At 37.0% G+C, this 26,017-nt stretch overlaps 1 protein-coding gene across 1 annotated transcript in view; it reads left to right on the forward strand.

Annotated features, from left to right (window-relative positions):
- The first annotated feature begins 4,843 nt into the window (after positions 1–4,843).
- The window catches only part of LOC144980355 (vacuolar protein sorting-associated protein 52 homolog), a 68,026-nt gene continuing 46,852 nt past the window's right edge, over positions 4,844–26,017 (forward strand). Inside the window, 9 exon segments of the mRNA XM_078928041.1 lie at positions 4,844–5,240; positions 6,346–6,421; positions 8,140–8,192; positions 11,515–11,590; positions 13,984–14,051; positions 17,813–17,988; positions 18,518–18,668; positions 22,570–22,670; positions 23,236–23,368. Of these exon segments, the coding sequence (XP_078784167.1) occupies positions 5,208–5,240; positions 6,346–6,421; positions 8,140–8,192; positions 11,515–11,590; positions 13,984–14,051; positions 17,813–17,988; positions 18,518–18,668; positions 22,570–22,670; positions 23,236–23,368 (867 nt within the window). The 5' untranslated portion in view covers positions 4,844–5,207.

Raw genomic sequence — 26,017 nt, forward strand, 5'->3', positions numbered from 1 at the left:
ATTGATAAAAAGCGCTAATGACTTTGGGTTTGAAACGAATATTTTTGTGTTCGTGGATAGCTCACACGGTAGAGCCACGCTCTCACCTGCCAGGCGGAGTTGTCGTACCAATAAGGTCGCAGGTTCAAACCCCACCACCGCCGCGAAAAATTTTTTATTCTCTATTGTCTTCTGGCACTTTTCTATTCACTTCATATCTTGTTGTTACCAACATAAGTGCCTGCTCCACTCACTTTTCTGAATTAAAAATTCACCCCATACACCGGAGCATACTCAATGTCTCAATCGTTTCTATGTTATATGTTTGTGTTGAGAATATTGGCTATTAAGCTTAACTGCTGGTCAAAATTATTCGCGATGGTGGTGTACGAACGAATCGGCGGTCTCAAGAAGTGGGTGAGAGAGGGATCTAGTAATGACTTTGGGTTTGAAACGAATATTTTTGTGTTCGTGGATAGCTCACACGGTAGAGCCACGCTCTCACCTGCCAGGCGGAGTTGTCGTACCAATAAGGTCGCAGGTTCAAACCCCACCACCGCCGCGAAAAAATTTTTATTCTCTATTGTCTTCTGGCACTTTTCTATTCACTTCATATCTTGTTGTTACCAACATAAGTGCCTGCTCCACTCACTTTTCTGAATTAAAAATTCACCCCATACACCGGAGCATACTCAATGTCTCAATCGTTTCTATGTTATATGTTTGTGTTGAGAATATTGGCTATTAAGCTTAACTGCTGGTCAAAATTATTCGCGATGGTGGTGTACGAACGAATCGGCGGTCTCAAGGAGTGGGTGAGAGAGGGATCTAGTAATGACTTTGGGTTTGAAACGAATATTTTTGTGTTCGTGGATAGCTCACACGGTAGAGCCACGCTCTCACCTGCCAGGCGGAGTTGTCGTACCAATAAGGTCGCAGGTTCAAACCCCACCACCGCCGCGAAAAATTTTATATTCTCTATTGTCTTCTGGCACTTTTCTATTCACTTCATATCTTGTTGTTACCAACATAAGTGCCTGCTCCACTCACTTTTCTGAATTAAAAATTCACCCCATACACCGGAGCATACTCAATGTCTCAATCGTTTCTATGTTATATGTTTGTGTTGAGAATATTGGCTATTAAGCTTAACTGCTGGTCAAAATTATTCGCGATGGTGGTGTACGAACGAATCGGCGGTCTCAAGAAGTGGGTGAGAGAGGGATCTAGTAATGACTTTGGGTTTGAAACGAATATTTTTGTGTTCGTGGATAGCTCACACGGTAGAGCCACGCTCTCACCTGCCAGGCGGAGTTGTCGTACCAATAAGGTCGCAGGTTCAAACCCCACCACCGCCGCGAAAAAATTTTTATTCTCTATTGTCTTCTGGCACTTTTCTATTCACTTCATATCTTGTTGTAAGATAATGTCGGGTACAATCGGAGATGGATACTCAATATAATTGGTCATTTTACATTAGCGTGACCAAAAACAATATCAAAAGATAATAATATGTTGTTCTTAATTGCATTTTTTTAAAGTCAAAATATTCCTATTGCAACTAGAAAAAATATATCTTAAAGTGGTAGAAAGCGCGATGACATGGTTGCCAGATCAATAAATCAAAAAGTGGCAACGTTACGGTTTTAAAATGGCATTATTTTCCAAATAATAATAATAATAATAATAATAATAATAATAATAATAATAATAATGATAATAATAATAATAATAATGATAATAATAATAATAATAATAATAATAATAATAATAATAATAATAATAATAATAATAATAATAATAATAATAATAATAATAATAATAATAATAATAATAATAATGTCATTACAGACATTGAACATTCTCTCTCTTCACCTGTCTCAAATATTGATAAATTAATCTCTGACCATCATTTAATTGTGTTTTGCGTTTTATTTCCAATGAAGCACGAAGTAAAAAAGATGATAACCTCGTAATTTGAAGAATATAAACATGAACATTTTTAAACAAGACCTTGACCATAACGTTAAAAATAAACATGATGCGAATGGTCTCCACGAGTCAATTGTTGGTACGGTGGACAAGCATGCTCCCTTAACAACTAGAGCAGTAAAAGTGAGACGTCAAGCACCCTGGTATAATACCGAAATAAAATTGAATGGATTAGCCAGGAGGCGGGCAGAAAGAAAATGGCTCAAGTCCAGAGATGCTGTCGATAAGAAGCGATACATCGCGGCTAGAAATGATGCAAAAGCCGTCAATTTCAGGGCCAAAAAGAAATTCTATGAAGAAAGCCTCAAAAACGTGGGACGTTCGAGACAATTCTTTGCCTTGACCAAGGAACTGCTGGGACAACAGACGCAACCAGCTCTCCCATCTTTAATCGATCGTGCAGATCTACCAACTCACTTTGGTCAGTATTTTAAAGAAAAAACGGATAGCATCAGGAAAGAACTGTCGTCTGAATCGATCCATACAACATTTGACACATTTCATGGTGATTCGTTAACACATTTTTCAATGATTACTGAAGCTGACTTATGTGATTGCATTATGTCGTCTCCAACTAAAAGTTGTGATTTAGACCCCTTAAATACTGCCATTTTAAAAAAATGCATTGATGTAATTTTAACACCATTTACATGTATTGTTAATAATTCGTTGCAGTCAGGTGCTGTACCAGACATTTACAAAGTTGCTCATGTCAAACCCCTTTTGAAAAAACCTGATCTCGATAAAGAGAACTTAAAAAACTATCGCCCTGTCTCTAATCTTCCTTTTCTCTCTAAGATCTTAGAAAAGCTTGTTTTGAAACAATTACTGTCTCATCTTAAAAATAATTGTCTTGAAGAAAAATTTCAGTCTGCTTATAGGCAACATCATTCGACGGAAACCGCACTTGTTAGGGTTGTTAATGATCTCCTCTCTGTTATAGACAATGGTTCATGCTTTTTGCTGAATTTGCTTGACCTATCGTCTGCTTTTGATACTATTAATCACAATCTTCTTCTCAAACGTCTTGACATTACTTATGGCGTGTCTGGTGCAGCGCTTGATTGGTTTAGGTCATATTTGTTTAATCGTAAACAGATTATTACGGTGGATGAATATAGATCGGAGGAAATCTTTCTTGATTGTGGGGTTCCCCAGGGTTCAGTACTTGGACCCGTTCTTTTTGTTTTGTACGTTGGCCCTCTGTCTAAAATCATCAGAAGTTTTGGTCTATCTTACCATCAATACGCTGATGATACGCAATTGTACTGCGTTTCCAATACGAGAAATTTACAAGAAGTATCAGCCAATAGTAAAAATTGTATCCAAAGTGTTAAGAAATGGATGAATGAGAACAGACTGAAACTGAATGATGATAAGACGGAGGTGCTGTATGTGGGGAACAGGAAGTGGAAAAGTGAAACAGATTTGAAGTTGGGGGATGCCTCTATTCAAATTGTTGACAAAGTGAAAAACCTTGGCACATTCTTAGACTCTGGACTGTCGATGGAGCATCAGGTTAATAATTTGGTTAGATCTCTCTTTTTCCAACTAAAAAAGATTGCTTCCATTAGACGGTTCATATCTGAGGATGTGACCAAGCACCTGGTTGTGTCCCTCGTACTATCGAAATTGGATTATTGTAATGCTCTGTTGTTTGGCGTTTCGCAATACAATCTGAAACGTCTTCAGATTGTCCAAAACAGCGCTGCCAGACTAGTATTCATGAAGCGTAGGTGCGACTCTGCCGGACCTCTACTTCATGACCTGCATTGGCTGCCTGTTGGGAAAAGAATTAAATTCAAAGCTTGTGTTTTAGTGTATCGTTGTCTTGAAGGTACTGCCCCTTCCTACCTTTCAGAACTAATTGAAAGATATTCAAAACCCCGCCCCTTACGTTCGGCCAGTGATTCCACAAAACTAGTTGTCCCTCGAATTCGGAAAAAATGCTGGAATGAGATCCTTTTCTCATTTCGGACCCTCTATTTGGAACGCCTTACCGCAGAGCATTCGTGAAAAAGAATCTTTGTCTATTTTTAAACGTTCGCTTAAAACATATTTGTTTCGATTTTAGTAGATGGTATGAGAAGCAAGATAGGTTTGGTTTGTGTTGTGTGTTGTGTTGTGTGTGTGTTTTGTGTGTGTGTGTGTGCTTGTGTGTGTGAATGAGTATGTTTCAGCCAAAGTAATTTGTAATTTAAGCGCTTAGAGTCTGGTGTCTCGGAGTTATAGCGCTATATAAGTTTTCAGCATTATTATTATTATTATTATTATTATTATTTATTATTATTATTATTATTATTATTATTATTATTATTATTATTATTATTATTATTATTATTAATAATAATAATAATAATAATAATAATAATAATAATAATAATAATAATAATAATAATAATAATAATAATGAATGAAATGCAGTTTCAGCAGTTGCCAACACAATTCATAATAAAGCGGCTCTTTATTGGTCACTGGCACCAAATTTATTCTATGCTCAAAAATTTGATCCGAGTTAAAAGACGTGGGTTAAGCACGATAACAAGGGGAAGGCCAATCTGGGTAACAGTAACAAAACTTTAAAAAAAAATAAAAATAAATAATACAAATTCTAAATTTATTGATGACATAGTCTCTTTCTCCATACTCTCACGTCAGTCAGTCTCTCGCACACATTTATTCACACACACATACACACATGTGTTACTGATGCATGGATTTGGTGGGAGGAATGTGCATCTCAGGTCTTCAAGAGGTTGACCCTCAAGCAAGTGGTGTGTTACTGTTTCATTGGGGTGTTGACATAGGGGGCAGGATGGGGATGTCTTTTGTAATTTTGCTTAAATGGTTGTTGAGCGGTATGTGTTGTGTTCTTAGTTGAAAGATGATGCTTTACTGGTGTCTTCTGAGCTTATTTAGGCAATCAGTCTTTACAGGTTTCAAGAATATCAAATGTGATTGTCTATAAGAGAGATAAAGGTGATTGGCTTTGTTGGAAATTGAGTCAAAATTGTCAATCTGGCATTCGTTACGTCTCTAATTTTTCTTAATCAAGGGAAACAACTCTATAATAAAAAATTCACAGTGGGCTGAGAGCGACGTCAATAATAGGTCCCGAGATGTATTGAGAACGACCCATCAATATTGTTTTGATTTTGAGTTGTGTCTGTGAATTGTTATCAGTAAAGGGTCTTCGTTCGTTATACATTTTCAAAATTAAAAAAAAATCTCGGCAAATGACAGAAATTACGGACTCTACACCACCTCCAGTATGTTCAAGTTCAAGTTCAAGTGATTTCTTGTCTCTCGCACTATTCTTCTAACAAATACTTCATCCTGTCCAAACGCTTTGTATGATTTTATGTATGGGATAGTGATGGAGCAACTGTCTTCTTGCTGTATACTGTATTTTTTCTTAGGATAAGTTCAGGGAATATTTGGGTTATTTCCACTAGCACGAGGAGCTTTCGGAAGGCATCCCTGATTGGATTTATTGCAATTGATTGATGAAATAATAATAATAATAATAATAATAATAATAATAATAATAATAATAATAATAATATAATAATAAATAATAATGATATACTAAATTCTAAAATGTTCATTTCTTCTTTGCAGTACAGACAGGGAGGTACGCCTCATAAATAGAAGCACAACGAATCAATTTTCTCAACCCACATCTGCGTCAGATTATTTTCACATCGAAAAAAATATCCAACAATAAATCCATTTTGAAATTTAAGGAAATTATTATAAAATTAAAATCAAAATGAAAAATTAATAATGATAAAATAAATATATATTTACAGACTTTTCTCCTGCGATAATTTCAATTGTCTTTGTGGGCGCAAAGCAAATCAGTTTTCAAGTTTTTCTACCATCTGGCCTTTTTTCTCTCTCTCTCTCTCCTGCTCTAACAAATCATTTCCTGTTCCCAGGAGTTAAGAGTGCTTTGTGAGGATGAAAAGAATTTTAATCTTTGGGGAGGACTTCTGTCGTTTCACAACATTTTTATTATATTCTAGGTATTACTTCAACCTAATCCATTGGCCATCATGGACTTTCAATTGGGTGCAATGTCCAATAAAAAATTTTACGATTTAAGATTTAAGATGAGTTTAATTTTTCCTAGTGTTATTTTCCTAATTTCAAAAACAACTTTCTGAGTTTGTTGACGTTGAGTTTGTTGACGTTTGTGACTAATTACTTACTATGCTGCCCATCAATTATTGAAAGTTTGAAAGGGGTTGAAGGAGTCGTCCTCCTCCTCCACCCACCGATGTTAAAATTAAAAAAAAATCTATTTAGGCGTGCTGTGAAACTACGGAAATCCTGACAATCTTTGTATGTTTCTCTCTATCCAAAATGCAGAACTTGATGGAGACCAATCTCAATATAGGGGAACTTGATTTCACCTCTGAAGATTTTCTCCTGGATGAAGTTGACAGTAGGTTTATATTTATTACATTAATGTTTGTGTTGTTGTCGTCATTGTTGTCGTCGTCATCGCAGTTGGTGTTCTTCTTCATCATATTCTTCTATGTCTTCATCTTCATTTTCATCTATGCCTATCTCTCTGCCTCAGTCTTCATTTTCTTCTTCTCCTCATCCTCCCCCATCCTTCTCCTTCTCCCTCCTTTTCATGTTCATTCTCCTCCTCCCCCCTCCTCATTCTTCTTCATCCTCTTGTCAAGTCCTGTACCATGTTGTACACGCTCAGTGTCCAGGCACTGTTAAAGAATCGGGTGCCGTCACTTTTTATCTGGGCAATTTTTCCTTTCCTTTGTATTTTGTTCATTGAGCTGATCCTTTTCAAATCTAGCTGTGATTTGGTAACTGGGTCTGTTAGATCTGGTGAAGTGTACCTTTACTGTGTGGGGTTGCTGACCTCCCATAGTGGGCAGGGAGGCACTTACTGTGTCTTCTATCCCCCTATATCACTGGGTGGGAGTTTGGACAGGGAGGCACATACTGTGTCTTCTATCCCCCTATATCATTGGGTGGGGTTCCTGACCTCCCATAGTGGGCAGGGAGGTACTTACTGTCTTCTATCCCCCTATATCTGTTTTCCAATTTGCTTTCTGTCTTTGTCTTGGAATGTTGGTTTTGCCGTGATGCTCGGCTGAGAGGGAAACAGTCAAATGCAGTTATTGTTTTGGGAGATATATTTTTTTTGGTTGTAAATCATGTTATGTATTATGTTTATTTAAATGTATAATGTAAGCATTTGAGTGTATTCCTCTTTGTGGGATCTTCTCCTGGTGTCTGGGTGAGACATTTAGGTGATCTCAAACTAAGTGCTTTGATAGTGTGCTCTTGGAATCTACATGTTCCCTATTTGAACCAATTCACCTGGGGTTCCTAACAATTTTGAATCGTGGGATCTATGGTTGGTATGAACTTGTGTTTGGATTGGAAGCTTCAAGGTTCAATTCCCTCTCTGAGTGGCGCATCGTTCAGTCCTTGGAAAAGGCTTTTTACTCTACATTCTCTCACTGTATTCAACTTTAAAATGAGTACCTGGCCGTTAACAGCGTTGTCTCTGTCGGAAAGAAAAAAATTGTAATATCGCCTAACAGTATTTTATTTTTCCAATGGGACATTTGCCCTTCACTGCTGGGAACTTGTGGAAAGACTCCCCCATTTAGTGGATTTTGTGCTATGCAAATGCTCTAATTCTAATAGAATAAAGTCAATTTGTGGAGAAAAAAACAAAAAATCATTCTCTGTTCATTTTGGACAACTTTGATGTTCATGATAGAAGGCTAACTTATGTTTTATGTGATAGAAGGCTAACTCATGTTTTATGTGATAGAAGTGGAAAGCTAACTCATGTTTTATGTGATAGAAGGCTAACTCATGTTTTATGTGATAGAAGTGGAAAGCTAACTCATGTTTTATGTGATAGAAGTAGAAAGCTAACTCATGTTTTATGTGATAGAAGGCTAACTCATGTTTTATGTGATAGAAGGCTAACTCATGTTTTATGTGATAGAAGGCTAACTCATGTTTTATGTGATAGAAGGCTAACTCATGTTTTATGTGATAGAAGGCTAACTCATGTTTTATGTGATAGAAGGCTAACTCATGTTTTATGTGATAGAAGGCTAACTCATGTTTTATGTGATAGAAGGCTAACTCATGTTTTATGAAATGCATTTTCAGTTCACATACAGCAGAACCTAGATGATGACATTGTGAAAGAAGCCTTGAATAAAGTGAGTTTGCCTTTGACTGTGATATGAAAACCATTTTCTATGCATTCGTTGATATGAAAACCATTTTCTAAGCATTCGTTGATATGAAAACCATTTTCTAAGCATTCGTTGATATGAAAACCATTTTCTAAGCATTCGTTGATATGAAAACCATTTTCTATGCATTCGTTGATATGAAAACCATTTTCTATGCATTCGTTGATATGAAAAACATTTTCTATGCATTCGTTGATATGAAAACCATTTTCTATGCATTCGTTGATATGAAAACAAATTTTCTATGCATTCGTTGATATGAAAACCATTTTCTATGCATTCGTTGATATGAAAAACATTTTCTATGCATTCGTTGCATTTCTCCATGTCCAATCATCATCAGTGGGCAGGGAGGTACTTACCGTGTCTTCTATCCCCCTGTTTTCCAACTTACTTTCTGTCTTTGTCTTGGTGTGAGATTGCTCGGTTTTGTCCCGACCCTGGCGGGAGTCCTTGACTGGGAGGGAAACAGTCAAATGCATAGTTATTGTTTTGGGAGATGATATTTTTTTCCTTGTAAATCATCTCTCTGTTATGTGTTATTATATTTGTTATTTTTAATGTATAATGCAAGCATTTGAGTGTATTCCTCTTTGTTGGGTTTTGTGCTTGTGTCTGGATGAGAATTATAGGTGATCTCAAACTAAGTGCATTGGTGGTATGCTCTTGGAATCTACATCTGATCCCTATTTGTTCTGGAATGAGATTACTTGGTTTTGTCCAGGCCCTGGCTGAGGGGGAAAAAAAGTCAAAAAGTCAAATGTATAGTTAGTTTTCGGAGATACTTTTTTTTCCTTGTAAATCATCTCTGTTTTGCACTGTATTGTATTTTGTTAACATATTATGATTTGTAAACATTTGAGTATATTCCTCTTAGTGGGGACCTGTGCTTGTGTATGGATTAGACTTTTAGGAGATCTCAAACTAAGTACTTTGATAGTGTGCTCTTGGAATCTACATCTGTTTCCTATTTGAACCAATTCCCCTTTGTCTTACCTTGTCTTGGGTGCTTTAATTGTAATTCTATTACGTTTTACCATCCCATTTTCTTCCTTTTTACTGGCGCTGATATGACCTGAATGTGTTGCAAGCGCCGTAAAACCCTTGAAAAAAACCCAAAAAAAACCAAACACTTTCAAGTAAAATCTACTTCTAATCTGGACTTGCTTGAACATTATACTTAGTCTTCTGATATGTCCATATTTATTGACTTTAGCGATGATTTTTATATGAAATTGAACAGTTCTGACCTCTTGAGCTTTGTTTTTTTTTTTTGTTGAGAATTTTAATATAGTGCAATATCCACTAAACGTGCTCAGAGTGCTTTACAATGGATCCCTGGCCAACAGCAACACTTAACATTTAGGACAGGACATGACGCCTGTGCTGTTAGGTGATATTACAATTTTTCAGACAGAGACAACACTGTTAATGGCCAGGTACTCTTTTCACCTGAGTACGATGAGAGAATGCGAGTAAAGAGCCTTTTCTAAGGACTCAACTATGTTTGTGCGAGGCTCGAACCCAGGACCTTCCGATCTGAAAGCGAGTGTCATACCACTAGACCACATAGTCGCATGATTCAATAATATTGACTATTTCGTATCCTTGGATATAGGCCTCCCTCCCACTGTCGGATATAGGCCTCCCTTCCACTGTCGGATATAGGCCTCCCTTCCACTGTCGGGCTAATTCAGTCGTCCAAAAATCCAATACAAGGTCAAATACTGTATAACATTATGTAGTCTGGTACCACTGGGTGGGGATCCTGACCTCCCAGAGTGGGCAGGGAGGTGCATGCCGTGTCTTCTATCCCCCCCTTAGACGTTTTCCAATTATTTCTTGTCGTTGTCTTGGAATGAGATTACTTAGTTTTGTCCTGACCCTGACCGGAGTTCCTTGGCAGGGAGAGAAACAGTCGAATGTATAGTTATAGTTTTGGGAGATGATATTTTTTTCCTTGTAAATCATCTCTCTGTTATGCATTGTATTATGTTTAGTTTACATATTATATTATATGATTGGTAAACATTTGAGTGTGTTCCTCTTAGTTGGGACCTGGGCTTGTGTCTGGATGAGACTTTTAGGTGATCTCAAACTAAGTACTTTGACGGTGTGCTCTTGGAATCTACATCTGTTCCCTATTTGAACCAATTCCCTTTTGTCTTACCTTTTCTTGGATGCTTTAGTTGTAATTCTAGAACTTTTTACTATCCCATTTCCTTCCTTTTTACTGGCGCTGATATGACCTGAATGTGTTGCAAGCGCCGTAAAACCCTTAAAAAGCGGGTGATTGGATGGGAGCATCACCCTTGAATCATATACCTATGATGTCCGCATGGGTGTACGATCCGATACTGATGTCGTTTCTTCTTCTCTTTACTAGCCTATCCTGCTTCTTTGGTTTGTGATTGTATTTTTGACAGGGGATATTTTTTTTTCTGTAAATCTTCTGCCTGTTTGTTCTTGGTTATTTATAATTTAGCTTATGATATCTTTAGGTTATGATTTTGATTTACATTTGTACTATTTTTTGTTAGATTGCTTGTTTTTTTGTTTCAGCGGTCTCTCATATAACCTCAATTGTGTTGGAAGAGACCTAAAGCAACAAACAAACAAACAAAAAAAAAACCCTTAAAAACAAAAACAAAACATAGTCTGGTACCAAACCAAGCGGCTATGTGGTCTAGTGGTATGACACTCGCTTTCGGATTGGAAAGTCCTTGGTTCAATCGAGCCTTGCTCGCCGCATAGTTGAGTCCTTGGAAAAGGCTCTTTACTCAAGTTCTCTCACTGTACCCGGGTGTAAAATGAGTACCTGACTATTAACAGTGTTGTCTCTGTCCGAAAACAAATTTGAAATATCGCCTATCAAGCGTATCATCCCGTCCTACATGTGAAGTGTTGCTGTTGGACAGGGATCCATTGTAAAGCACTTTGAGCACGTTTAGTGGATATTGCGCTATATAAAAGTTCATTTTTCAATAGGTTTTGATGACTTTTTTCGATATCTTAACCATCTCCTTACCACTTTCATCAAAATCGTCACATTGTTTCGACTCAATATACATTTTATTTATTCAGATTGATTTTGTACATCACAAACTTTGAAGAATGATCTTTGTTTTAATTAATAAGAGCATAAAGTTGTTTTGTAGAGAGTTTATTTGAGTTTAAAAAACCTATTTTTCTGCTGGGTAAGCCTGCTATTAGAATACTGAAATTGATTGATAAGGAGAGTTAAGCAGGTGTGTATAATTATCTTCCTTTTCCATATGTTCCTCAGGGTGTTGACTTGCGCCAATATTCAAAGGAAATCGAAGACGATCTTTTGACGGTGGAGAATGAATCGGTCCAGGATTGTATCCGTTTGAATTGTCAGAATAATGGGGGGGGGGGGGAGGGAGTCACCAGTTACCCGTATTTGAAAAAAACCTGATCTAGAAAAAGAGAACTTAAAAAAAAAAACATCGTCCTGTCTCTAATCTTCCTTTTCTCTCTAAAATCTTGGAAAAGCTTGTTTTGAAACAATTACTGTCTCATCTTTAAAATAATTTTCTAGAAGAAAAATTTCAGTCGGCTTATAGGATTGTATCCTTTCTGGATTGTCAAAATATTGGGGGGGGGGGGGGGGGAGTAATCAATTAGTCTTTCCCACTGGGCAGGGATCCTGACCTCCCATAGTGGGCAGGGAGGTGCATGCCGTGTCTTCTATTCCCCCATACCCGTTTTCCAATTGTTTCCTGTTGTTGTCTTGGAATGAAATTACTTCGTTTTGTCCTGACGCTGGTCGGAGTTCCTTGGCTTGGAGGGAAACAGTCGAATGTATAGTTATAGTTTTGGGAGATGATATTTTTTTCCTTGTAAGTCATCTCCCTGTTATGCATTGTATTATGTGTAGTTTACTTATTATATTATATGGTTTGTAAACATCTGAGTGTATTCCTCTTAGTTGGGACCTATGCTTGTATCTAGATGAGACTTTTAGGTGATCTCAAACTAAGTACTTTGACGGTGTGCTCTTGGAATCTACATCTGTTCCCTATTTGAACCATTTCCCCTCGTCTTACATTTTCTTGGATGCTTTAATTGTAATTCTAGAACTTTTTACTATCCTATTTTCTTCCTTTTTACTGGCGCCTGATATGACCTAAATGTGTTGCAAGCGCCGTAAAACCCTTGAAATAAACAAAACAAGTTAAAAGTAACATTTTTATTGTTAGTTGAAAATCCGAACTCCCCCCTCCCACCAAAAAAAAAAAACAACAAAAAAAAACTAACAAAAATACAAAAAAACAAAATAAAAACAAACAAAACAAAACTAAAAAACCAACTTCAGATGTATTTTTACCCAAAGCATGATCTTTAGACACGATAGATTACGACCATACACATTACGACCATACACATTACGACCATACACATTACGACCATACACATTACGACAATACACATTACGACCATACACATTACGACAATACACATTACGACCATACACATTACGACCATACACATTACGACCATACACATTACGACCATACACATTACGACCATACACATTACGACAATACACATTACGACAATACACATTACGACAATACACATTACGACAATACACATTACGACAATACACATTACGACAATACACATTACGACCATCCAGGATGGAGTTGTTTTAGTAACTAAATTAATACACAAACAATGTCCTATGATGTTTCTAAGCACCAAAAAGTGCCACTACGTTCACGCTGTCAACATTCACAGATTGGATTATTCAGATTGTCCAAAACAGCGCTGCCAGACTAGTATTCATGAAGCGTAGGTGCGACTCTGCCGGACCTCTACTTCATGACCTGCATTAGCTGCCTGTTGAGAAAAGGATTAAATTCAAAGCTTGTGTTTTAGTGTATTGTTGTCTTGAATGTACTGCCCCTTCCTACCTTTCGGAACTAATTGAAAGATATTCAATACCCCGCCCCTTACGTTCGGCCAGTGATTCCACAAAACTAGTTGTCCCTCGAATTCGGAATAATGCTGGAATCAGATCCTTTTCTCATTTCGGACCCTCTATTTGGAACGCCTTACCGCAGAGCATTCGTGAAAAAGAATCTTTGTCTATATTTAAACGTTCGCTTAAAACATATGTTTCGATTTTAGTAGATGGTATGAGAAGCAAGATAGGTTTGGTTTGTGTTGTGTGTTGTGTTGTGTGTGTGTGTGTGTGCTTGTGTGTGTAAATGATTATGTTTCAGCCTAAGTAATTTGTAATTTAAGAGCTTAGAGTCTGGTGTATCAGAGTTATAACGCTATATAAGTTTTCAGCATTATTTATTATTAGATGACTTTTGACCCCTGGAGCGACACCGGGTTGGACTATGTTAATTCAATTTGATTATTATTAATCAGATGGAAATTTTACAACAATACATATTACGACAATACATATTACGACAATACATATTACGACCATCCAGGATGGAGTTGTTTTAGTAACTAACTTAATACACAAACAACGTCTTACGATGTTTCTAAGCACCAAAAAGTGCTACTACGTTCACGCAGTCAACATTCACACTCGCATGCAAAACATGCACAACACAAGATGCGTACTGCTAGAAAAAACCCTAACATAATTAAACATATCCTAACAATTCCAATATATTTCAATACGTATTACAACCCCTAGGGTTGGTTGATTTGACTTTGTTGAAATGCAAGATGATACGACTACGAGGCCTTAACGATAGTTGTCCAGACATCAAGGAGAGCCACAACATTGCCAGTCTGCACAAGCAGATCGTGGCCTGTGACACCATACTAGAGGTAAGAGTTTTTTCCCCCCATACATCTCACCATCTTTGCTCTTTTTTTTTTTTTTAGTATTTATTTATTTATTTATTTTGGTATTTATTTATTTTTTTTTTGTTTGTTTCACAAATTCAGTGGCAAATAACCTGTTAAGCTAGGGGTTTAATGTTGTGACTCAATTTAGAGTTTATCCCGGTTTTTATAGTGTGAAACAGGAAAAAGAGCAATTGCTTGCTACTCTTTGGACTGGAGATTAAGTCCAGTAAAACTAAGAAATTGTAATATCGCCTAACAGGCGTCATGTCTCATTCTACATGTTATGTGTTGCTGTTGGCTAGGGACCCTTTAAAGCACATTGAGCACGTTTAGTGGATATTGTGCTATATAAAAGCTAACGCTTTTTTTAAAGTTTTTTTTTTTCTATTCTATTGGAGTACTTTCCATCAAATCTAACAAGCCAGCAAGCCAGTCACTGCTAGGTGGAAAGGGAAGTCAGAAGAAAAGTCTCAACTCCAACCTAGAATTTTGAGAAATTCAACGTTTTGATCATTTTTATCATTATCAACTGATGTCCTGTTTGCCATCAATTACCAATCAATCAATTATTAGACAGAGCCGGTGGTTTTGCTCGGATCTGCAGAAATTTGCGATTTTCGGAATAAAGCGACGGATTTCTTTCTTTTAATTTAAAACAAAATTCACTCTTAACAGTCAAGTCCTTGGACTTGTAATTTTTGTCATGCGTCCTGCACAGCGTCTAAACTGCACTATAAATCTGACCGTTTAGTTTCCCGCTGTTCCGAGCGCCGACGTAACCTCACCCGACAGGTAACCGGAGTCAACAGTGGTCAGCCGATATCAATTCCCAGAACGTAGATTTGACGTGCATTGGGTGATACCAATGGACGATTTCCTTACCAATTAACCTCACGATCTTTGTGACGATGGAATTACACCCAAATGCAAAGAATTCTCGCAGACCTCCTCTTTCCATCGGTCCAATTTTTATTTCAATATCTCCAGTACTTATTCCACAAGCTGTGATTCAAATTCACCTATTTTTCAATAACATTTAAATAAAATTACTTGTAATTACCTCAGGATTATAAAAAAACGTTCCTATAAATTTCATTTTTTTTTTGGTGATTCACAAGGCACAAGTTTTTCTACGAAATGAGGTAAGTTTTATTTACTCTTCAGTTTTCATTATTTTGTAATGATTATTTTTCCGCGGTAGGTCAGGTAATAATGATATTACTTCTTTAGCCTTGTTCTTGAAACGTAATATTTCGCTGCGGTTTTATTGTTAATTATATTTTTATTTTTTTATTTTTTTCAATGATGAGTTAGATTTTTAAATTGCATAATTTGAATCATCTTGCTAATGTTTAATTTTAAATGACATTGTGTGTTGGGCCTCAACGTAGCTCAACTGCTTGTTATAATTTTCCTGCTCCCCCTTTCTTTCACCAAATTGGGTGAAGTATTTGGTTTTTCTTTTTCCAAATTTTATGTTCGCTGTTATGGTATGCGTGGATATGAGAAGTAATACAGAGTGTTTTAAAACTCATTTTATTCATTAATTCACTATATCATTGCTTACATCGCTCAGTCAATTTTGAATTTTCTCTTACAGCATGGACCACACAACTGCAAGTCATAACCAAGCAGTGAATTCATTATGTAGGACATGTGGTATGATTTGTTTAACACAGAAATAGAAACATGCCCGCAAGAAACCATTTAAATGTTCAAATTATTCTAATGACATTCTTTTAGTCTATGGGACTGACACGGCATTGGACAAGCAAGGAGCACACTCATAATTTATGAATAAAAAGTACACATTATAAAGCACATTGAACACACGACTCATTAGCTTCTTTGTATTTTCTCATTGCCAAGATGCTAATAATAAATAAATCAACCTTGAAACGGGTTGCACTTGCATGTTTGATATCGACAGAGTAGAATATAACAACAAACTACGAAACGCAGGAGAGACTTTCAAATCTCATGCACGAGCCACTCACCCTCATGGATGGTCCTATTGCTTCTGAATTGGACAGAATACCGCATTACACAACAGGCTTACCACAGCAGATCATTCATTGGCAACCACTGCCACAAATACTTACAAGAAAAAGTCTACACTTACAATTATCCAACAAACAAGAACTGCACCCACGACCCACTCATCATTGACGACGCTTGCAGTATTGGATTAATTTTCAACAATATAAACAAGGCCTATAGTCATGTGCACAACTTTATTTCACACACAAAATCGATCAAAGCAGACACAATCAAATATATTCAAAGTGCAATAAAACATTACATGGATACATACAGAAAATATTTTCCAAATAAAATAATCCCAAAACAACACTTCCTTGAGTACCACTGCATATCACACATCACTCAATATAAGTTTGGACTTGGACTTCTTGGAGAACAAGGCACAGAGAGCTGTCACCAAACAACAGCAAAATTGGAAAAAAGAGCATCTGGCATTATCAATGATATGAATAAAATGCGATTTGTCATCAACGCAATGCAGTTAAAGACCAGCCCCAAACTACCCTGACAAGTTTGAATGCTCGTAGCGGATATACTTTTGCTGAGGACTACTACGTTTTTTGTGAGGAGAAGTATTTACATCTTGTCTTTATAATACATAAAATTCAGACAAATCCATAACAACATTTTTTTTCTCTCTAATTTTTGAAATGTTGCACCCACTATATTCTTTGTGTAATTTGTTACCGTTCTTTGATAACTTATATTGAGAAATCTAGTAATACTATGAAAAAATAAAAAACACAGTAAAAGTAGACAATATAAACTTTTATACCAAGTAGTGATATTTCAACTCATTCAATATGGATGTCTTACAGACAATAAAACAAAACATTGTTAAATTGAGCGAAACGGCAATCCCCGTTAGGTAAATTCCTCTCGGTGATTGACCGCTCACCGTGACCGGGTCAGCAGGTGTCAGGAACGGGATACCGTCTCAACTAAACTGTTGTCGTTGTGTACGCTGTGCCTGGGGTTCTGCTCTTATAGTTCCCAGTTATGAACCGGGCGCCTTGTCTCTGGACTCTCAAGTTTTTGAATATCCTCTTTCAGGTAGGGGTCCCAGGCAACTGCTCCGTATTCCAATTGTGATCTCACAAGTGCGAGGTAGTCGTTTTGTTTGCATGACGTTGGGGCGTGGCTAAGATTTCGGCGGAGAAACGCAGGGGTGCAGCTTGCCTTTTGGGTTATTTTGTTAATGTGTTTCCCCCTTTTCAAGTCCTTTGCCAAGATGGGTTATCGTCGACTTGTTTCAGGACGGTGTTGTTTAACTTGTAGGTCTCATTGTACTTTTTAGCTGTGCTGAGGACGTAGCATTTGTTTGCGTTAAATTTCATTCCCCAATCAATAACCCACTGTTCGAGACTATTCAAGTCCTCTTGTAGCAATTTTTGATCATTTGCAGATTTTATTGGTCGGTATATTAGACAGTCATCGGCGAATAACGTAATCCGAGATTTTACTCGTAGAGGTAGATCATTGATGACATTGATTGATTTTTTTTTTTTTAACCTCAGGCATGGGAGACAACCCAATGTTTGTCGTTGCTTTGCCAATTTAGAATTATCTCCGTCTTTTAAATACGACAATAAACAGGTATAGGGATATTGACCTTAATTTTTTAAAAAAGAAACGAAAAAAACTTTTTTTTTTTAGATTTTATTATTTGAAACATAAAATTTTTCATTGTTGCTTAGAGAATGGAAGAGATGCTGAACGGATTCCAAGGAGATTTGAGTAGCATTAGTCATGAGATCCAGTCGTTACAGGACCAGTCCATCGCCATGAATGTCAAACTAAAGAACAGACAGGCCATCAGGGGTGAGCTCAGTCAGTACGTGGATGAGATGGTCATCCCAGAATTCATGATTACGTAAGTTGCAGCTGACAAAAAACCTGCGAATTTGCTCATTACAAAAGGGGCAGGGCATTCTATTTCCTGTCCTGTCAAGGTTTTTTTTTCTTGTTTATTCACCTTTACGACGCCATTCTCTCATTCATCCTTAGTGTTTTATTATTATTATTATTATTATTATTATTATTATTATTATTATTATTATTATTATTATTATTATTTTTATTATTATTATTATTATTATTATTAAAGATTATTATTATTATTAATCATTATTATTATTATGATTATTATTATTATTATTATGATTATTATGATTATTATTATTATTATTATTATTATTATTATTATTAATCATCATTATTATTATCATCATCATCATCATCATCATCATTATCATCATCATCATCATCATCATCATTATTTATCATCATCATCATTATCATCATCATCATCATCATCATTATCATCATCATCATCATCATCATCATTTATCATCATCATCATCATCATCATTGTTATTGTATTATTGTCATCCCATCATCAGGTCCATCATGGAGATGCCAGTCACAGAGGATGACTTCAAAGAGCAGCTCCATGAACTCAACCACAAGATAAACTTTGTGAAGGAGCAGTCGTTCCGCGACGCCCGGGCGTGTCTGGATGTCAAAGACATTCTGGACAAACTCAAGATCAAGGTAAAAAAAAAAAAAAAAAAAAAAAATTGAGCTTTTATATAGTGCAATATCCACTTAACGTGCTCAAAGCGCTTTACAAGGGGTCCCTGGTCAACAGTAACATTTAACGTGTAGGACGAGACATGACGCCTGTTAGGCGATATTACAATTTTTCGGACAAAGACAACGCTGTTAACGGCCAGGTACTCATTTTACACCCGAGTACGGTGAGAGAATGTGAGTAAAGAGTCTTTTCCAAGGACTCAACTATGCGTCGAGGGAGGCTCGAACCCAGGACCTTCCGATCTGAAAGCGAGTGTCATACCACTAGACCACATAGCCGCACTAGAATGCGATGAATAATAAGAAATATGGCCGCGCAGTCTCTATGGATGCTTGCCGTGAATGCGTGCGTCAGTGAATGCGTGCGTCACTTCGAGTTTGTCAGTCTGTTTCTATTATCCAGTAACTAATTCAAATGGGGATCTTTATTATTTTTTATATTTTTTTCAGTCTTTCAACGACTTTCAGGGGCTCGGTAACTCAGTTGGTAGAGCACTCGCGCACTCGGTTCACATGCAAAGGGACCAAGATTGATCTCGAGTGCTGTTGAGTTTTCGTTTCCAGCTCCCACCCCCCATCTCCCCAGCACTAAATGGGTAGATCTGTCATTATTATGATGATAGTGATGATGATAATATTAATAATAATAAATAATAATAATAGTATTAATAATAATAGTAATAATAAAAATAATAATAGTAATAGTAATAATAATAATAATAATAATAGTAATAATAATGATAATAATAATAATAATAGTAATAATAATGATAATAATAATAATAATAATGATGATAATGATGATAATGATGATAATGATGATAATGATGATGATAATGATAATAATGATACTAGTAATACTCTATTGCATCCCAAAAAGGACATTTTTTTTGTATAGACATGTTATAATTTACACCGTAAGATAAATTAATATTTTCAACACTGTAGAATTGTTAAAATTGGCACTGAAGATTGCAAAACAAATAAATTAATAAATTAATATTTACATTATTTGGAAGTCAAAAAGCGAAATTAATTTTAAATGATTATTGCTTGTCGTTATGAAACCTAATTCAGGATGGCAGAAAATATTTTCAGTGTCTCTGTTTTTGTTGAAATAAAGGGCGACCACTCCTTCCTGACATAATAACTGATGGTCTTAGCTTAGTGATCATGCTGGTCAGTTAATATTTTAGTTATTTTATTCATACTAAATTTTTCATGTTAAAGTGGTAAGGCTGGGGGGGGGGGGGGGGGGGGGGGGGGGGGTACCTGACCTCCCATAGTGGACTGAGAGGTACTTACTGCATCTTCCATCCCCCTATATCTCTGGGTGGGGTTCCTGACCTCCCATAGTGGACTGAGAGGTACATACTGCATCTTCCATCCCCCTATATCTCTGGGTGGGGTTCCTGACCTCCATAGTGGACTGAGAGGTACATACTGCATCTTCCATCCCCCTATATCTCTGGGTGGGGTTCCTGACCTCCCATAGTGGACTGAGAGGTACATACTGCATCTTCCATCCCCCTATATCTCTGGGTGGGGTTCCTGACCTCCCATAGTGGACTGAGAGGTACATACTGCATCTTCTATCCCCCTATATCTCTGGGTGGGGTTCCTGACCTCCCATAGTGGACTGAGAGGTACATACTGCATCTTCCATCCCCCTATATCTCTGGGTGGGGTTCCTGACCTCCCATAGTGGACTGAGAGGTACATACTGCATCTTCCATCCCCCTATATCTCTGGGTGGGGTTCCTGACCTCCCATAGTGGACTGAGAGGTACTTACTGCATCTTCCATCCCCCTATATCTGTTTTCCTCCAACTTGCTTTCTGTCTTTGTCTTGGAATGAGATCACTTGGGTTTGTCCTTGTCCTGGCCAGATGCCCTGGCTGAGAGGGAAACAGTCGAATGTATAGCTAAGTTTTGGGAGATGATATTTTTTTTCCTTGTAAATCATCTCTCTGTTATGCACTGTATTATGTTTTCTTTATAGTATATATTATTTGTAAAACATTTGATTGTATTCCTCTTAGTGGGGACCTGTGCTTGTGTCTGGATGAGACTCTTAGTGATCTCAAACAAAGTACTTTGATAGTGTGCTCTTGGAATCTAAACCTGTTTCTTATTTGAACCAATTCCCCTTTGTCTTACGTTTTGTTTGTGCTGTAATACTCTTCAACAGTCGTAACGTCACTTCCTTCCTAATGACTCATGGTAACTTAGTATCACTGGCTCTAAACTATCGGAACAATGGCGGACGCCCGTATGAAATATTTCTCTGGCGAGTATAAAAGCGTATCCAGAGGAGAAAAAACATGAATTTGATCATGTTTTGACTTTTACACATTCTGATCACAAGGCATATGAAAAGTTCTAGCCAGCATGAAGAATAAAAAGTAATGATTTTCTTTGTTTAAAACCAAGATGGCTGCCGTTGCCGGGCGGCGTGACATCAGACTACTGACTCCTATTGTAATTCTATAACTTTTTACTATCCCACTTTCTTCCTTTTTATTGGCGCTGATATGATCTTAATGTGTTGCAAGTGCCGTAAAACCCTTAAAAACAAACAAAACAAAGTGGTAAGGGACTTATTCATATTTATTCATTCTTTACTCATTCTTTTCCTTTTTATAGCATGGCTTGCATTTGAAAACCAATCTTTCTCTGCTTATCGTGATTCTGTGTGAACTTCGATCAAGATGTGTGAGTGTGTGTGTGTGTGTTTGTTTGTTTGACTATTATGGTGATGTTGTAGTCGAATGAATGAATGAACTTGTGTGACTGAGTGGGGTTCCTGACCTCCCATAGTGGGCAGGGAGGTACATACTGTGTCTTCTATCCCCTATACCTTTTTTCCAACATGCTTTCTGTCTTTGTCTTGGAATGAGATTACTTGGTTTTGTCCTGGCCCCGGCCGGATACCTTGGCTAGGAGGGAAACAGTCAAATGTATAGTTAGTTTTGGAAGATGATATTTTTTTCCTTGTAAATCATCTCTCTGTTATGCACTGTATTATGTTTTGTTTATGTATTATATATGATATGTAAACATTTGAGTTTATTCCTCTTAGTGGGGACCTGTGCTTGTGTCTGGATGAGACTTTTAGGTGATCTCATACTTAGCACTTTGATAGTGTGCTCTTGGAATCTACATCTGATCCCTATTTGTTCCCAGTTCCCCTATGTCTTACTTTTTCTTGGGTATTTTAACTGTAATTCTAGAACTTTTTACTATCCCATTTTCTTCCTTTTTACTGGCGCTGATATAACCTAAATGTGTTGCTAGCGCCGTAAATCCCTTAAAAACAAAATAAAAACAAGAACTTGTGTGATAACCAAAAAAAAAACTATTGTAAAGCACCTCTGAGCACTATTTGTGGATACTGGTTCTATACCCAATCATAATTGTAATAAATAATACGTTAATAATTCTATATTTTACCAGTAGTGTCATTAAGGAAGGCATATTGCTCCACGCTAACCCAAAAAGACTATTGTAAAGCACCTCTGAGCACTTTAAAATACTCCACTCATCTTTAAAAAAACATTTTGACATAAGACATTTTGACATAAGACATAAGACATGACATTTTGACATAAGACATAAGACATTTTGACATAAGACATTTTGACATAAGACATTTTGACATAAGACATTTTGACATAAGACATAAGACATAAGACATTTGGACATAAGACATTTTGACATAAGACGTAAGACGCAAGACATAAGACATAAGACATTTTGACATAAGACGTAAGACATTTTGACATAAGACGTAAGACATAAGACATAAGACCCGTAGAAATGCTCAAATGAGTAATCCATGCTATTTCCCCATCCTCAGGCAATCGCTAAAATCCGAGAGTTCCTTCTCCAGAAGATTTATGCCTTCCGTAAGCCGATGACCAACTACCAGATCCCACAGAATACTCTGCTCAAATTCAGGTACTGCAGTTCTGGATCTGTATCTTTTTCTGTATCTTTCTCTGTATCTGTATATAAAGAAATGAAATAATAATTATATATAAATTCCCTTTATACATCCCATAGGGGAAATTTGTCTCCAGGGTCTATTCCAAGGGAAGACTGGAATAATCCAGGCGTTAGATGCACTTCAGCGCTGCAAATTGAGCTAAGGCGAGGTGGTGACTTGCTCAAGGCCACGCAGTGCAATGGTTGGTGATTGAACTCGGCACCTTTATGTTATGAAGCAAAGCCCATACCACTGAGCCACACTGCCCCCCGGTATCTGTTGCCTCAGTCAATGTCAATGATGAGCATTATGCTGAAGGTGTCCAGTATTCTCCGAAAACCAAAGCTTTCATTCCACTGCCTGTGTACTGAAAGAGCTATATGGGGTCTTTTTACCTCGAGTCTCGCTCGGCACATAGTTGAGTCCTTGGAAAAGGCTCTTTACTCGCATTCTCTGACCATCCGTGGCTGATATGACCTTAATGTGTTGCAAGCGCTGTAAAATCCTTAAAAACAAAAACAATATTTCTATATTCAGAATCTTCAACGAGTTCCTGATGGCCAACGAGAGACACGTGGCTAAAGAAGTGAGGGACGATTACGTGGACACTATGAGTAAAATCTACTACTCCTACTTCAAAGGTTATTCCAGTCGACTTACAAAGCTTCAGGTTAGGAAAATCTGGTTCTTTTCTACTTTTATCCACTTTTTCATTCTATAGATGAACTCAGAAAAATGACTGGATCAGGCGCTTATGTTGATAATAACAATGAAGTGAGTAGAAAAGTGCCAAAAGACAATAAAGAATAAAAATTTCGCGGCTATGGGGGCTCGAACCCGTAGCCTTACTGATACGACAACTCCACTTGGCTTGTGTCAGGATGAGACATTTTTAGGTGATCTCAAACTAAGTACTTTGATAATGTGCTCTTTGTAGGCCTGTAAATCTTCCATCTATTGTCGGATTTCCGACAGTACGATTTTGCTCTATAAGTGCTAATATTTAAAAAACAAAATTAATAGTAAAAATAAAATTCGTAACGTCAAAGAACAGAACCAATAAAAAAGAAAATAAAAGACAAAATGCCGACTTTAAAAAACAACAAAAAAAACTTTTTATTTGTCGCATAAAAAGACAAAACAAAACTAGGCCGTCTATGCCACCTACACGCTCCGCTAGGCGTGGATTCACTGTGCCACAGCCAGCGAGAGAGGGTCACGCAAACTTCTCTATTTTGCTACCAACACACATGCATTTCTCCGGTTATCATATCTTCTTCTTCTTCTTCTTCTTCTTCTTCTTCTTCTTCTTCTTCTTCTTCTTCTTCTTCTTCTTCTTCTTCTTCTTCTTCTTCTTCTTCTTCTTCTTCTTCTTCTTCTTCTTCTTCTTCTTCTTCTCTTCTTCTTCTTCTTCTTCTTCTTCTTTCTTCTTCTTCTTCTTCTTCTTCTTCTTCTTCTTCTTCTTCTTCTTCTTCTCTCTTCTTCTTCTTCTTCTTCTTCTTCTTCTTCTTCTTCTTCTTCTTCTTCTTCTTCTTCTTCTTCTTCTTCTTCTTCTTCTTCTTCTTCTTCTTCTTCTTCTTCTTCTTCTTCTTCTTCTTCTTCTTCTTCTTCTTCTTCTTCTTCTTCTTCTTCTTCTTCTTCTTCTTCTTCTTCTTCTTCTTCTTCTTCTTCTTCTTCTTCTTCTTCTTCTTCTTCTTCTTCTTCTTCTTCTTCTTCTTCTTCTTCTTTCTTCTTCTTCTTCTTCTTCTTCTTCTTCTTCTTCTTCTTCTTCTTCTTCTTCTTCTTCTTCTCTCCTCCTCTTCTCCTTCTCCTTCTCCTTCTCCTTCTGCTTCTTCTATAAGAATTAACCCAATAACGAACATCAGCTAACATTTACACAACAATTCAAGCACGAGATACACATCCTTCAAAAGGGTAGGAATTGTTCTCTTCCTTTCATTTTACAACTCGGGGAAAGTGACCTGATTTAACTTGTCAATTGACGTGTCATATCTGTGTTGTGTTTATTAATTAATCCATATTTTTGTCCTGTTGTGTCTATTTTCGCGTGTTCAAAAAGTTACCATTTTTTCACCAACCATTTACAGGCCTGGCCTGTCTTTGAATCTACATCTGTTTCATATTTGAACCAATTCCCCTTTGTCTTACCTTTTCTTGGGTAATTTAATTGTAATTCTAGAACTTTTTACTAGTCCATTTTCTTCCTTTTTCTTGGACCAACACACGGCCCCTGGTTCTTTCATAGAGATCAGTATTTGTAATTGTCTCTGACCAATAGATACCGATTACCCGACGTAATTGTTTGCGGTGGTATGAATCGAGACTTTTTTTTGAGGCCCCAGGTTCCACAGTTATTTGTCAATATCGGAATAATCAGTGCCTCTTAAATCTGTACTCGTTTATTCTCAATAATTATGTTATTTCTATTCCATACATTTTGGAGTTGGTTGAATACATTGATGGCCTGCTGCTTTAGTTTTCTGATGTCTTCATTTTCGTCAACACAAAAAGGACTTGCCTTGGTGCCCCCCCCCCCCCCCCCCCCCCCCTAGTGGTCAGGGAGGTAATTACTGTGTCTTCTATCCCCCTATATCTGGGTCGTGTTCCTGACCTCTCAAAGTGGGCAGGGAGGTACTTACTAACATGCTTTCTGTCTTTGTCTTGGAATGAGATTACTCGGTTTTTCCTGTTTGAACCAAATCCCCGTTCCTTACCTTTTCTTGGGTCTCTAATTATAATTCTAGAATTATTTACGAACCCATTTTCCCGCTTTTTACTGGCGCTGATATGACCTTAATGTGTTGCAAGTGCAGTAAAACCCTTAAAAACAAAATACAAGAACCAACAAAAGGACAGTATCTCTCAAAAAATCATAAAATCACTTTTTTCACTTAATGGACACTCTAGGACATAGGAAAGCTTACAAGGTTGTCAGAATCATCATATCTCAAGTATTTTTGGAATTAGAGGCGATTAAAAATTTTGCTTGAAACAGTATCCGATTTAAGCCCCATCTTTAACCAACAAAAAGACAGTATCTCAGTCGGTCGTCTCTGCCCCGTAAAGTGAACGGGGTCCCTCGTGAGCATGACGGTGGCGACACCGGATATTATAATATTATAGCATGGCTGGACCATTTGAAACGGCTTGGGAAGACATCGCTACTTGCAGGGCTGCCAGATGGTCATATAATTTTGCCAAGATTGGCCACAATTAGGATATTATGGCTTTTTAAAAAAATATCTTTTATTTACTTTTTCACGACTTTTTCCTTAGTGTGGTCGATCTTTTTTTTTTTATTAAAAATCAAAAACGATGA

Source organism: Berghia stephanieae, chromosome 9, assembly GCF_034508935.2.
Source record: "Berghia stephanieae isolate SIO BIC M18660-M18661 chromosome 9, UCSD_Bste_1.3, whole genome shotgun sequence".
Classification (NCBI taxonomy): Eukaryota; Metazoa; Mollusca; class Gastropoda; order Nudibranchia; family Aeolidiidae; genus Berghia; species Berghia stephanieae.